This window comes from Erigeron canadensis, chromosome 6 (genome assembly GCF_010389155.1).
Source record: "Erigeron canadensis isolate Cc75 chromosome 6, C_canadensis_v1, whole genome shotgun sequence".
Lineage (NCBI taxonomy): Eukaryota > Viridiplantae > Streptophyta > Magnoliopsida > Asterales > Asteraceae > Erigeron > Erigeron canadensis.
Genome location: NC_057766.1, coordinates 41,435,411 through 41,450,351, shown reverse-complemented (window position 1 = coordinate 41,450,351; position 14,941 = coordinate 41,435,411). Strand labels below are relative to the sequence as shown.

The window sequence follows — 14,941 nt, the reverse complement described above, 5'->3', positions numbered from 1 at the left end:
GCATTTAAAAATTCGTTGAAAGTATATCAAATGACATCTCTGATGAAAGAGCATGAAATTTTAAGAATATCCATACAATTTTTATAATTTATCATTTTTGAGATAAAAGATTTTTAATGAATTAGATGAATAAAATGATTTATGGAGAAGAGAGAAAAAAATGAATGATTAAGATTTGAGTAGAAAGAAAAAAAATAAGTGATTGAGATTTATAGATAAAATGTTTTATAAAATAGTATAGATATATACTCATGCTTCCTATGTAGAGTCCATCCTCAACAATTCTTTGTACAACATTGAGATTTGGAAATGTTTTGATTACATCAATATATAAACTTCACAAACTTTTATTGAACCATATACACACTTAAAGGACGTAAAGTGACAAAAACCAAAACCGTAAGGCAGAAATATCTCATATCTTATAAACACGAAACGTCTAAACGAAATAATAATAAATAAATAAAACGCCTTCTCATATCAGCAATTCAACATTCCTTTATTAATGGTTTATCCTTTTATCCAGATCGAAAAATCTTATGTCCAAACAAATTCACAAATTTCATTACACAAAGTACAACTCATCACACCAACCATTCCCGCTCTTTAGCTATTTACCCTCCAAAAAAACACACCCAGTCTCACCCATTTCTGTCTTGTTCCTATGGACTCAAAAAACACTATTATTATTATTATTATTCATTCTTACCTAATTTCAAACATTTGTTGGCATCAAATCCAATTCACACTTATTTGTTGACTATTTGTATGGTCTTGTTCATTCATTATTGTTCTGTAAAATTCCGAGGTTAAATTAGGTGTGTCACTGTCACCTCGGAAGAAAGAAAACTACTTTGTTTTGGTATATTTATATATATATTGACTGTTGATATGAATCGGAGTTACCGGGCACCGGAGAAAGAAATGACGGTACCGGTGAAGCAACGGCAAATGACGGGAAGTTTAAGGAATTCGGGTTTAAGAGAGAAAGAAGAAGAATTGGGGTTGTTTTTGGAAATGAGAAAACGTGAAACAGAACGTCATCATCTTCTTCTTCATAACTCTGAAACTGAATTTGATTCGTCGCTTGGTATACATTTTTTCCACTAAAATTTTATTATTTTGCTACCATAGTTTGTGTGTGTGTATATAGGATATATCCTATATATGATTTGCTGCATAATCTTGGAAAGTACCCTTTAAATTAGGATATGTTATGATGGCCTGTATGTAATTACTTGAGATGATATTGGTTTCTTGCTTTTATGTACGAGTAAAGTTTTGTTGGATATTTGTCTATTGATGTTGCAGGGTCAAAAACAGGGAATTCTCCTAAATTTAGTACGCCGTCTGCACCTGCTACTATGCGAAAGACCGGTGCTGATGAGTTTCTCAATTCCGAAAACGATAAGAATGATTATGAATGGTAATTTTGTCTCACTTTTTTTTTCTCTCTCTATTTTATTATGTTTTGGCATTTTAGAGTAATCTTTTTAGACTTGTGTTATTCTGTGGGGTTAAAGCTAGTGGTCATATTTGTAGAATGTGGTTTATTATTCTTGTTTGAACTTTGTTATAGTGAAATGTCGTTGTGCCGTATCTACCATATATAATTAAGTTCTTATTTCGTGAATCGTTGGATAGAATTCTGTTTTTTTTTTTTTGTTGTTGTTGTTGCTGAAAGTAAAAGATTTAAGCTTTATATATATTTTATTCAGGCTTTTGACGCCTCCTGGTACTCCTCTTTTTCCTTCACTGGAAATGGATTCTCAAAACACCGTCATGAACCAGAATGGAGGTCCTAAAGCTCATCCAAGTACACTAAAGTCTAGAGTAAGTGAAATTATTGGTTTCATGGTCATTGTTTTTATGCTATAATCTTTGTTGTTTCAGTTCTGTTAGTTTTGGTGAAATTTTTGGTATAGTTATCAAATACCCAACCAGAGGCTACGGGAAGGAGTAACTTGGCGTCAAGACCACGTGCTGTATCTCCAGGACCAAGTGCAGGACACCGTAGATCATCTTCCTCAGCTGGTTCCGGTTCAGGTTCAAGGCCTTCTACTCCTCCAACTGGCAGTAGGCCGGCTTTAGGTACACAATCTAGAGCCACGTCGAATTCGGTCTCTAAAAGCAAAACTACTTCTACTACATCTGTCAGGCCTACAAGGTCTTCAACACCCACTTCACGTACAGTCTTGTCTTCTTCGTCTAAGTCTGATGTTCCGGCCAGATCTTCTACTCCTACATCAAGGTCTACTGCAAGATCTTCAACCCCAACAAATAGACCATCTTTATCTACGGCCAAACCTGCACCACGGGCACCAACACCACCACCTCGAAGGCCCGTCTCATTGTCCACTGTTGCAAAAACATCTGCCCCGCCAGTTAGGTCTCATTCTACCGTCACAAATCCAGCTAGTACTCCCATTGCAAGACCTAGACCATGGAAACCCCAAGAAATGCCTGGTTATACCCTTGATGCACCACCCAATCTACGGACCTCGCTCACAGATAGACCCACCTCCATTAGAGGTCGGGCTGGTGCACCCAGTAGCAGGTCTTCATCAATTGAGCCAGCTCCAAACGGAAGGGTAAGAAGGCAATCGTGTTCACCTTCAAGAGGGCGGCTTCCTACTGGTGTGACTCGTAAGAGTGGCAACTCTGTACCAATTTCTGCATTGAATCGTGCATATGCTAAAGCTAATGACAATGTGAGCCCAGGATCATATGGGACTAAGATGGTTGAAAGGGTAATAAATATGCGGAAACTGATGCCACCAAAGCAAGATGAGAAGCCCTCACCAAACAGTAATTTATCTGGGAAGTCGTCATCTCCTGACAGCTCGGGTTTTGGAAGATCATTCTCAAAGAAATCCCTAGATATGGCTATGAGGCATATGGTATGTTTCAATTCAACCATTTCTAGTCCGGGTATTATTGACTTATTAATGTTATTAAGTTTTGTTTATTTTGGCGGAGCAGGATATAAGGCGTACAGTTCCAAGTAATTTGAGGCCATTGATGACAAAAATTCCGGCATCATCTATGTACAGCGTGAGACCTGGGCCCACACGAAGTCGGGTAATTAGTGTTTCTGATTCTCCTTTAGCAACAAGCAGCAATGCAAGCTCTGAAATGAGCGTCAACAATAATAACCATCCACTTGATGAAAATATAGACGACGAGAGTAACAGTGAAAAGGGTGTTCATTCCCCTGCTAGCATCCGCGGCAGGTGAATGGCATTAGCTCATAATCTCTTCTTATCTAGATTACATGTTTTGTATGTAAATCAATCCACCTACTCAACATATAAATAACCAATTTGGTATCATCTTACACCAATCTTGTTCCCTTGTTTTTATTCAAGTAGCACAATCTTTTTTAATTGTCTTTAAGTTAATCACATTGTAGCCATACCAAATATATTCTATTAAATCATGAATTATTGATAATGATTGGGAAAATCCCGAATTATTGTTTGGTGATATGGACAATTATTGGTAAGAAAAAGGAAAGGTGGGGATTATATGGAATAAACATAGGGGAGGGGATAGATATAAAAAAGGGCCCATTTAATCTACAAATTTCAAACCTTTTAGATTCGGCTCACATGGGGATGGCAATCTCACTATTACGACTTTACGAGGGATGGTATGGGGTACCCATAGCCTACCGCCTAGCTTTGAAACCGGAAAACGTCCAAACCATTTCTCTTACCGAATTAACGTATCGGTAGTTTTTTTTTTTTCTTTTTGGCATTCACACATACTGAGCTTTGAAAGAGTTATTTAACAAAATTATTCATGAAATAGGCGAGTTTAAGACTAATTTCCACAGCAAAATTCGACCATATGTGTCAACAACATAGCAAGTAATTGTGAGGGTGTAAAGGAAAGCAACAAAAGTATAAAGATTTGCCCCATTAAAGCGCATGTAATCATTTGAAAACATAACCGTACACACAAATAAAGAGTTAGAACTAATTGTCATGAACTTAGTTAACTAAAGTAAATTTAACAGAAGGCAACAATATCCAGCTGGCCAAAAAGTTGTCAAGTAAGTCAACAAATGTGAATTGAGTCGACAAAATTCAATACATATAGAATATATTAGTCAATGCAATTTGTCTGGGTGAACTGAAGATGATAAGGAAACAAGGAATACATGGATGGCATTTGCTTTACTAATTGCATGTCCTTACACGTTAACATGTGAAAAGGTAGTATAAAATGCCAACGAGCAACGACTATCCAGTGATATTAAGTTCCAAAATTAAAACAACTAATGATTTCCTTATCAACTTCCCATCCTATTTCCATCCTCGTTTATACTCTTGTTATATTTCTAACTCGCTTTGACACCATCTCTGGTTCCTATGGCGGAAATGAGAGCGATCATATGGCGTTGTTGTCCTTCAAGTCAATGATCATCAATGATCCATATGGAGCTCTAACCTCATGGAACTCTTCCTCCCATTTCTGTATCTGGGATGGTGTTTCATGTGGGAAGCGGCATAGAAGAGTGATTGTTATACAACTAGAGTCGGAAGGCCTACAAGGCTTATTGTCTCCTCACATAGGAAACTTGAGCTTCCTCCGGGTGTTATCACTTGGGAACAACAGCTTTCAAGGAACCATCCCTCATGAACTTGGGTTTCTTTCCAGGCTACGTACTCTTGACTTGACCAGAAACAAATTCAAAGGAGTCATTCCTACTAATATGTCTGGTTGTAATAACCTTGAAGTGCTCTGGCTCGCTTTTAATAATCTAATTGGAAGCATACCATTGGAGATCGGTTTTCTCTCCAAACTTACTTTTCTTCGGCTTGGTTATAATAATTTAACCGGAGGAATCCCACGTTTCTTGGGGAATCTTACATCGTTAAAAATATTCTCTTTTACAAGCAATCCATTATGTGGGAGCATTCCAGACACGTTAGGTCGCTTGAAAAGCTCAAGGAGATTTGACGCCGGTAGATGTAACTTACATGGAACCATCCCCAACTCCATCTATAACCTCTCACTTCTAACTAATCTTTCTTTGTCTACGAACCATCTTATAGGCACTCTTCCTCCAACTATTGGGTTAATGCTCCCAAATCTTTTGTTATTACAATTACGAGACAACCAATTTTCAGGGCTTCTTCCCCCGTCAATATCTAATTGTTCGAAACTACTTCTTCTTGATATGTCTACCGCCGGTTTTACTGGGAAGTTGACAATTGACTTTGCAAACCTAAAAGATATTTCAAAGATATATTTGTATAATAACAACTTCAATGGTGGCGGAGAAGCAGATGAAATGAAGTTTATTGATTCCTTAGGAAACTGCAGCAAGTTAAAGAAATTGGGTCTTGGTAATTGCAACTTTCAAGTAGTGGTCCCAACATCAATCGGTAATCTATCTCATCAACTTAGTTATCTAGATTTAGGAGAAAATAAACTATATGGTGAACTCCCTTCAAGTATAGGTAATCTAGTTGGTTTGACCCGTTTAGTTTTATACACAAACCGATTCACAGGAAAAATTCCTTTTACTATTGGCATGCTTCAAAAGTTACAACGGGCTTATCTATATGAAAATCAATTTTCAGGGCCAATACCATATGCAATAGGGAATTTATCAATGTTGAATTTGATTAGCTTAAGTTCCAACAGATTGGAAGGGGATATCCCACCGAATATGGGGAATTGTCATGGGCTCGAACAATTAGACCTCCAGAACAATAAACTAAGTGGCAAAATACCTAAACAACTTTTTCAACTTACTTCTTTGTTCTTTTTACATCTTTCAAATAATAGCCTCTCTGGTTCACTTCCAACTGAGGTTGAAAATCTCAAATCTTTGAACGAGTTAGATTTATCTCATAATCATCTATTAGGTAACATTCCTAGTAGCCTTGGTGGTTGTACCAGCCTTACTTACTTATACATCAATGATAACTTATTTGAAGGCATAATACCACCATCATTAAGTTCTGTGAGAGGACTTATAGAGCTCGATCTTTCTCATAACAGTTTATCTGGCCAGATTCCTCGGTTCTTAGAACGTTTCTCCTTAGAGTATTTGAACCTATCCTTTAACGATTTTCAGGGGGAAGTGCCAGTGAAAGGAGTGTTTGTCAATGCAAGTGCATTCTCTATTTTGGGGAACAATAGGCTTTGTGGTGGCATGGTTGAACTTAGGTTACCCAAATGCAAAATGACAAAGAAACATAACAAAAGGTTCCCATTGTTCATTATAGTCATTTTAATTTCTTGTGCGATAATTTTTATACTATGTTTTGTCTATGCTTGGTTCAAAAAGAAACAAAATGGCCAACCATCTCAATCACCCAGAAATGAAAGGTTCTTAAAGGTTTCATACGATCAACTTCTCAAGGCTACCAACGGCTTCTCTGAAACGAACTTGATTGGCCAGGGTGGCTCAAGCTCCGTTTATAAAGGAATCCTTGATCATGATGACAAATTTATTGCAGTAAAAGTTTTGCATCTTCAAATTCGAGGAACTGACAAAAGCTTTATAGCGGAATGCGAAGCATGGAGAAGTATTCGACACCGGAATCTATTGAGGATAATAACTTTGTGTTCAAGTGTTGACTTTCAGGGGAAAAGTTTCAAAGCTTTAGTTTACGAGTTCATGCCCAACGGGAGTTTACATGATTGGTTGCATTCAAATGCAAATAAATCTAGACTAGACCTATTTCAAAGAATTAATATTCTCATCGATGTTGCATCTGCACTTGATTATCTTCATAACCAATGTTTACCAACCGTTGTTCATGGAGACATGAAACCCAGCAATATTTTACTGGATGATGATATGGTGGCTCATGTTGGAGACTTTGGTTTAGCTAAATTTCTTGGAACAAATTCAAACCAAAACAGCTCAACTGGAGTTAAAGGAACAATTGGATATGTACCTCCTGGTAAGCCTAATCAATTCTCATAAGCTCAGTTTTACTTTTCAATATTACCTTTTTATAAACTCACTACTTATTGTAAATCATAGAGTATGGCTTAGGGAGTACAATGACAACCAGTGGGGATGTCTATAGCTTTGGAATATTATTACTAGAGGCTATGACTGGGAAAAGGCCAACAGATGACATATTCAATGAAGACCTTAACCTTCATAAGTATTCTTATATGGCATTGCCACACCAAGTAATGGATGTTATTGATGGTGATGTGGTCATGCAAAGTACCAAAGCAAATGCACAAAAAATGGAAGAATGTTTGGTTTCGGTTATCAAGATTGGATTATCATGCTCTGTATATTCCCCATCTAAACGGATGAATATTAACAACGTTGCCCATGAGTTGTTGCATGTTCGGGATTCCCTTCAAAACTTTGAGGTACCGTGTTCTCTATTTTAACTTATTACTTAAGAAAAACCTTTTAAGTAACGTGGTTTAATTTGCTCCATATATGCACCATTTCAGATCTGATATCAAGCTTGCAATGGTAGATGAAGAGCTTCTCGTCTAGATATATATCCATAGCAGAACTTTTAGCTCATGAAGGCTAGACTTCTTTCTTTTTATTTTTCTTTTCCTTTCAAAAGGTAATTGATGTAAGACGGATTTAAAAATGTCTAGAGTAATGAAGTATTATAGGTAGGTTGAGAAATCTAAGAGGGAATAATAGCAAGGAGACCAATCAAGCCTAGTAAGGATTAAATAAACTTTTGTTGACATATGCTTTGTTAAATACGCTTTACTTTGCTATTTGTGTTAAAAATGTGGTTTAACTACCTAGTGACATTAGTCTGCTTGTTTTATGCGATAATAAATTAAATAGATATATGTGTTGTTTATCATCTCATAGAGCAACGTGTCTAACAATATCATGAAGTGTAATTGTTAATGTGAAATGCTCATGTAAGACGATCACAATATCCATTAGATCTCCTAGAGACTTGATAAAGCAATTTCACTAATGAAATCAGACTCTTTTCATTGATTCCCATGTGTATCCATAATCAAAAGTATTGGTCAATAGATTTTACAATTGGATTCATAGGTGAAATTTGTTGTTTAGTTCTAATTGAAATTACAAGAGCTCATTAGGAGAGAAAGCTATAATGCTCACATTAATTTATACATGTTATTGTACAAATTGATGAGGTGTTAAGACTAGCTTTATTAGTGATTTCTCAAAAGAATCGTGCAATATAATATTATTAATCTAATGAAAGATGTTCGATCTCCTACGAACCAAGCCTCCAAAACAAACTAAGATTGTTGAGTTTTGCGTGGCACGTGGTAGTATTTCATTGGCTAAGTTTTTATTAGTTTTTTAATATATACTATTATTTATAAACCTTACTAATTTTTCTTTAATATTTTACAAAAGTTTATAAAATTATAGAAAGACAAATAATTTATATTTCTTTTCTACAAACATTTTGACATAAGTTTTATTAAAAATGGAGTTATTTTATAAATAATTTTTTAAACACTTTTAATAATTTTGTAATTTCCTTTTGTCATTCTTATATATATATAAGATTATTGTAAAAATCATTTATATATTTAAAGTAAAATAATTATTTTAATTCGATAAAAATAATTATAAATTATATTATTAATAATAAAAAAAATGGTTTGGGTTCGGTTGTGAATGTGAGTGAAAATTTAAGTGGGATTGGTTTGTATAAGTGGAAAAGAGAGAAATTAGTATTTATTTAAAAGTTGAATTGGATTTGTACACTGATAAGGATAATCTAATAGATCAGACCACCGATTTTCTAACAGTGATTATCTCCGATGCACACGTATTTTCCCATAAACTTTTAATTTATACTACTCGTACTTGTTTGTCTGTATTAAAGTTAATATAATATGTCTTGAACCCATTGGCCTTTCAGCAGTATTTCTTTTATAACTCATCAACCAATCAACCAATAAGTTATAGGTTTATTTAAAATGATAGACAATATATAATCATTTGATGTGAATTTTATATAAAGGAAAACTTAGGTAAAATATGCAGTATTTACCTTAGGTAAAATATGTGTATTTTAAGAGAAATAATATAAAATTCATGAAGAGTTATATATGTTTTTCAAATTTAAAGGTTAACCTATAATTTTTTTAACATGACAATATTCAAAATAAGTAAAGTGATAGCGGACCATTTTCTTTCTTGTATAACTAGCGAAGATGGTGAAGAAGGGACAGCCTGTCAACATTCCACCAATACTAAGTTGATGACATATTTACTATTTTAAAATATATATCCCTTGGTTTCGGCGGCTGGACAAATGGAAATCATAGACATTATATATAGTATTAACTAGAAAATTTTGGACCCCGTATTTTTGGAATCTTAATTCTTTTGTTGAAACGGTTTGTTATTTTAGTATATATGTCGTGAATTTTCGACAGCTTAATTAGAAATAATTTTGTCATTAATATGTTTGTTTAAAAGTATGCAAGAAACCAAAACGTAACCCGTAGTTGAAACCTGAACGGGATGTGATATGACAAAAATATCAATATATTAATTCAGATATCAAGTGTATGTGATATAGCAAAATGCAAGTAGTGGTACGGGGTGTATCACAATAAGGTTGAATGACAAATAAAAAGTGTGAAAAAAACAAAAGAAGTAACTCGTAATAAAAAATCCGAAAAGGAAAAACAAAACTAAAAAAGAAAAAGACGTGACAAAATTCAAACAGAATGCAATGTGACAAAATCCAAACTATAAGAAACGTGCGATGTGTCACTTTATAACCGGTGCTACGTGTCAAGTTTTAATAAGCATGGTTACTATTGATAACCATGCCAAAAAAAACCGAAAGAAAAAACTCCAAACGGGATCCGTAATGTGATAATCTAAATAGTGATGCGGGGTATATGATGAACCAATAAAAGAGATCATATAAGCAAAAAAAAAAAAGGTATCAAAAAACCATGAAAAACCGAAAGATAAATAACCTTAAAGAAAATAGAAATAACAAAGGAAAAATAAAATGTTAAGTAAAAGTTTTCAATATATTATTTGAGAACACAAAAGCCAAAAACTATGATAAACACCAAGAAAAAACCCCAAACGGGATCCAAAATGGCAAAATCTAAATAGTGATGTGAGGTATACGATGAACCAATAGAAAGAAAACACAAAAGCAAAAAAACTATGTAATAAACCAACAAAAACCGAAAGAAAAATAACCTTAACGGATCCGATATGGCAAAATCCGAAAAAACGCGAGGTATAGGTGGACCAATAGAAAGAAAACACAAAAGCAAAAAAACTATGTAGGAAACCAAGAAACAACCGAACAAAAAATAACCTTAACGAAATTCGATATGGCAAAATCTAGAAAAAAAATGCGGTTACAGGTGAACCAATAAAACAACACCACGTGACACGTGACACTGTTCATTGGCGTCGCCCTTAATGAGATTACAATTGGTTTGTAAAACAAATAAAATATGTCATAGGCAAAAAAGAACTGGTCTAAAGGCCAAAAGCAACCCAATGGGCACCTTTCGGATTAAAAACCCACCAGGTTTGAAACCAAACGGGTCTTTATAAAGTTAAGTAGCAGAACAAAATTCATTTCAGTTACACTTGCACCCATAAAATCACCAAACCCTAAATATAAAAAGTTTTAAAAAAAACTAATCCAAACCATATCCATCACCCCCAAAATCAATAATGTCGGACCACATACCTTTCGAAATCCAACAGAAAATCATGAAAAAACTTCCGGTGAAATCATTACTTCAATTCCGAACAGTTTCTAAGGAATGGAAGTCTCTCATCGATAGCGCCGACTTTATCCTTGGATACAACAACGAACAACAGCAGCAGCATCATCATATACTTGTCAGGTACGATGATTCACAAATTCCCGGAGAAGAACAATTTGTTTCCATTATTGATGATCATACTTTCCCTCAATGTAAGTCCTCCCCAACCGTTCCCATACCCCTTAAGTTACTTAAATGCACAATTATCGTGGGTTGCTCTCGAGGCTTATTCTGCTTGTATAATTTTTATTCTGATTATGCTAAAAAAATGGCTGTTATTTGGAACCCCGCAATTAGAAAATCTGTTGCTATTGCGGTTCCTAATATCTTGGATCCACCGAATGTAACTGTTATCGGTTTTGGGGTTTGTCCAAATACTAGTGATCTTAAGCTTGTGAAGTTCGCATATGTTTTTGATTCGTTGGATTTAAATTTTGAGAACCCTTCTTGGCAAGCTGACGTTTTTACGCTAAGTTCAGGGGAATGGAGACGTCTAGTTCTTAATCTACCTTCTAACTCAATAATGGCGGTGACCCAAAATCAGGTGGATGTAAATGGGTTTATTTATTGGCGTTATATTGGTAAGATTTCTGAGGATGAGGTTGATATGATTATGTCGGTTGATATGGCTGGTGAAGAAGTTACACAAGTATGCCTGCCGGCTACTTTAGCTCTCAAAACCGACATTAATTTGTCTATATCTAAGTTGAGGGAGTGTCTTGTTGTGCTTGAATGTAATACAAAGGCCGAGAAACGAGTTTATGGTGTCTGGATGATGATGGAGCATGGTGTTCCGGAATCATTTACAAAGCTATACACTATCAACATACCAGATGCATCAATAAGAAATGTTCTTGGATTTAGGAAGAGCGGTGAAGCTCTAATTGAACTTGTAAATTTAGATGATACTGATCAGGATCCGATTGTTGTTTATGATCCCTCTTCAGGACACATCAGTAATATAGGGATTTCCGGAGTTGGGTACTCATGCTTTGCAAGTTCGTACATGGAATCACTACTTTTGCTTGATCAGTGAGACTATTGTAGTAACTATTTAGGGTCAAAGATAATTGCAGCATCACCAAGTGTCGTGCTTAAAACATAAGGTTTGGAGCAGGCAAGCAACTGAGCAAGAGTTGTGAAGATTAAAGTGCAGTCATGGTAGTATAGATTAAGTTAGAGTTAAACCTTAGATGCTTTTGTTATAGCGGAACTGATGTTCAAACACCTATTATGTTTAATTTTTACATATTTTGTGAAATTATTCACACATGATCCGACTTGTCTTGTTATTTATAAAACCAAAATTAAAAGGAACAAAATGAAAACGGTTCAACCAACCAACATACCCATAAGACGATCTAGCAAAACAATACGGGTCAGCTAGCAAAAGACATTGGAAAGATGACGAATGATTTTTTGGTCATATCTAATTATCGAATGGTAATACAAAATTATGTCCCAACTTTCTAAACTTGATCTGACTTCAAACACCGACTCCAACAGTCTGTATGACAAGCTGAGGATCCTTGTGGATAACTTATTCTTTGTGGGGGAGGTAATGAGCCCTGACTTCCCCTGCTCTGTACACGGTGCCTGGTCCACAGAAGTAATGGCCACAGAGGACTGCAGAATGTAGGTTCTTGAATGTTACGGCGATCTAGATCTTTTCTAGCCCGTGATGAGTGAAGAAACCCAGAGCATTAACATGTAAATCTACTATTTCTCCGAGAAAGTATAGATACCACACGACTACATCTGTTATCAAAACCTTAGCTCGGGTTTTGGAAGATCATTCCCAAACAGATTCTTAGATATAATTTGCATTATTTAATAAAACAAAATATCCTTATCTTTATTCCTTTGTAAAACAAAGTACCACGTCTTCTTTTTAAACATTTTATCTTAAAAATACTCAAAATACCCTTAACTTTTTATATTTTCTCAATAATAGTTAGGAGAATTTTTAGAATATTATTGTAAGAGGATTTATTATTTCCCTAACCAAAATACCCCAAAAATATTTTCAAGTTTTATCTGCCCAAACTAACCATCTTCTTTATTCACTAATTTTTATGTTTCAACCTAATATAACCTATAATACACGTAATGGATTTATTTACAAATTATATCTCTCAACTCTTAAAATAATTACATTACCCTTTTTACATCAACTACCTTTACATTAATAACCAAACCGTTACCACCACCACAGCCGACCCTTGCAGCCACCACCACCCATCTTGGTCACCGCTGCCGCGTTGTGTGGGCCCTAGTGTGTAGGAAAAAAGAATTGATGTCATGTAATGATGTAAATATGTAATGGCAGAGTAAGATGAAAGGCCAAAGCCCAACCCAAAAGGCACCTTTTAAAAGTAGCAGTTTTATATTAAAAGCAGCATTTTTATGTTAAAATCAAAATAAACAAAATTTATTTCAAACACTAGCAAACCCTAAAATCATCAGTAAAAAAAATTCCAAACCCCCAAAATCATCAGTAAAAAAAAAAGAACATTAAGAATGTCGGACAACATACCTTTCGAAATTCAACAGAAAATCATGAAAAAACTTCCGGTGAAATCATTACTCCAATTCCGAACAGTTTCCAAGAAATGGAAATCTTTCATCGATAGCGCCGAATTTATTCATGGATACAACAACAAACAACAACAGCAGCATCATATACTTGTAAGGTACGATGATCCACAACTTTCTGAAGAACAATTTGTTTCCATTATTGATAATCATACTTTTCCTCAATGCAAAATATCCCCTACTGTTCCCGTACCCGTTAAACTACTTCAATCGACAGTTATTCTCGGTAGCTCTCAAGGCCTTTTTTGTTTGTATAATTTTTATGTTGATTCTGCTACAAAAATTGCTGTTATTTGGAACCCCGCTATTAGAAAATCTGTTGCTATTGAGGTTCCTAATGTGTTGGGTTCACCGTATGAAACTGTTGTCGGTTTTGGAGTCTGTCCTTATACTAATGATCCTAAGCTTGTTAAGTTCACATTTGTTCGTGGTTCGTTGGATTTGGTATTTGACTACGCTTGGGAAGCTGAGTTTTTTTCCGTTAAGTTCAGGGGAATGGCGGAGTCTGTTTATTAATCTACCTCGTATATCAGTGATGGCGTTGACCCAAAATCAGGTGGATGTAAATGGGATTATGTATTGGCTTTATATTGGTAAGATTTTTGTGAATGATAAGTTCTTATCGTGTGATATGGTTATGGCGTTTGATATGACTAGTGAAGAATTCTCACAAGTTTGCCTTCCGGAAAGTTTAGCACTTAAAACCGACATTAATTTGTCTATATCTAAGTTGAGGGAGTGTCTTGTTGTGCTTGAATATAATAAAGAGGCTAAGAAACGAGTTTATGGTGTTTGGATGATGATGGAGCGTGGTGTTTCAGAATCGTTTACTAAGCTATACACTATTAACAGACCGGATGGATCAATAAGAAATGTACTTGGATTTAGGATGAGTCGTGAAGCTATGATTGAACTTGTAAACGAAGATGATTTTAACCAGAATCCGATCGTTGTTTATGAACCCTCCTCGGGAAACATCAGTAATATTGGGATTTCAGGAGTTGGATTTTCATGCTTTGCAAGTTCGTACGTGGAAACACTACTTTTGCTTGATCAGTGATAATTGCAGCATCACAAAGTGTGGACATCTGTTTTGGAGCAGGCAAGCAAATGAGCAAGAATTATGGAGATTGAAGTGCAATCGTAGTATAGATTAGTTGTTGAATGAAACCTTAGATGCGTTAGATATAGGTTGATGCTTATGTTAGTAGTGTAACTAATGTTGGAACATTTCTTATGTTGAATCTATCTATATATTTTGTGAAATTATTCACACATTATCTCAGAGTTGTTCTGTTATTTAAAATCTATAATTAAAAGGAGCAAAAAGAAATCAGTTCAACCACCTAACAGCCCCATTAGATTCTAGTATTCTAACTAGTTAAAACAAGTGTTTTCTTTGTTGATGAGATATGGTGATTTGAAGGGGGAAATAAAGAAATGTGAAATGGTTGAAGATATAGAAATGTATAATAGTATCCTCCTCCAGTTAAAAACAAAACCTGTGTCTCACGTTCAGCTTCTCCTAAAATGTGCTCATTGCGAGATGAGTAATAAACATTCGTATATTAATTATTGG

The 14,941-nt window shown here is 35.0% G+C and overlaps 5 protein-coding genes across 6 annotated transcripts; all 5 read left to right on the top strand.

Annotated features, from left to right (window-relative positions):
• Positions 1–503: 503 nt before the first annotated feature.
• LOC122605127 (mucin-5AC-like) lies at positions 504–3,343 on the top strand. Its single transcript, XM_043778008.1, has 5 exons — positions 504–1,090; positions 1,312–1,426; positions 1,719–1,833; positions 1,926–2,900; positions 2,983–3,343. The coding sequence occupies exons 1-5, from the start codon at positions 892–894 to the stop codon at positions 3,235–3,237; spliced, it is 1,659 nt and encodes a 552-aa protein (XP_043633943.1). The 5' UTR covers positions 504–891; the 3' UTR covers positions 3,238–3,343.
• A 1,056-nt stretch (positions 3,344–4,399) lies between these two features.
• On the top strand, positions 4,400–7,700 carry LOC122604920 (receptor kinase-like protein Xa21). Its single transcript, XM_043777778.1, has 3 exons — positions 4,400–6,929; positions 7,013–7,359; positions 7,447–7,700. The coding sequence occupies exons 1-3, from the start codon at positions 4,400–4,402 to the stop codon at positions 7,450–7,452; spliced, it is 2,883 nt and encodes a 960-aa protein (XP_043633713.1). The 3' UTR covers positions 7,453–7,700.
• A 2,890-nt stretch (positions 7,701–10,590) lies between these two features.
• LOC122605591 (putative F-box only protein 10) lies at positions 10,591–12,039 on the top strand. 2 transcript variants are annotated; one of them, XM_043778552.1, is made up of 2 exons: positions 10,591–10,919; positions 11,247–12,039. In XM_043778552.1, exons 1-2 carry the CDS (start codon positions 10,673–10,675, stop codon positions 11,801–11,803), a joined length of 804 nt encoding a protein of 267 aa, XP_043634487.1. In that variant the 5' UTR covers positions 10,591–10,672; the 3' UTR covers positions 11,804–12,039. The 2 variants fall into 2 exon arrangements, with proteins under 2 accessions (XP_043634487.1, XP_043634486.1); XM_043778551.1 differs by having other exon boundaries at positions 10,591–12,039.
• A 1,180-nt stretch (positions 12,040–13,219) lies between these two features.
• On the top strand, positions 13,220–13,895 carry LOC122605762 (putative F-box protein At1g47790). The gene has a single exon (XM_043778716.1). It carries the CDS (start codon positions 13,288–13,290, stop codon positions 13,876–13,878), a length of 591 nt encoding a protein of 196 aa, XP_043634651.1. The 5' UTR covers positions 13,220–13,287; the 3' UTR covers positions 13,879–13,895.
• LOC122605763 (F-box protein CPR1-like) lies at positions 13,895–14,639 on the top strand. Its single transcript, XM_043778719.1, has one exon. It carries the CDS (start codon positions 13,898–13,900, stop codon positions 14,420–14,422), a length of 525 nt encoding a protein of 174 aa, XP_043634654.1. The 5' UTR covers positions 13,895–13,897; the 3' UTR covers positions 14,423–14,639.
• The last annotated feature ends 302 nt before the right edge of the window (positions 14,640–14,941 follow it).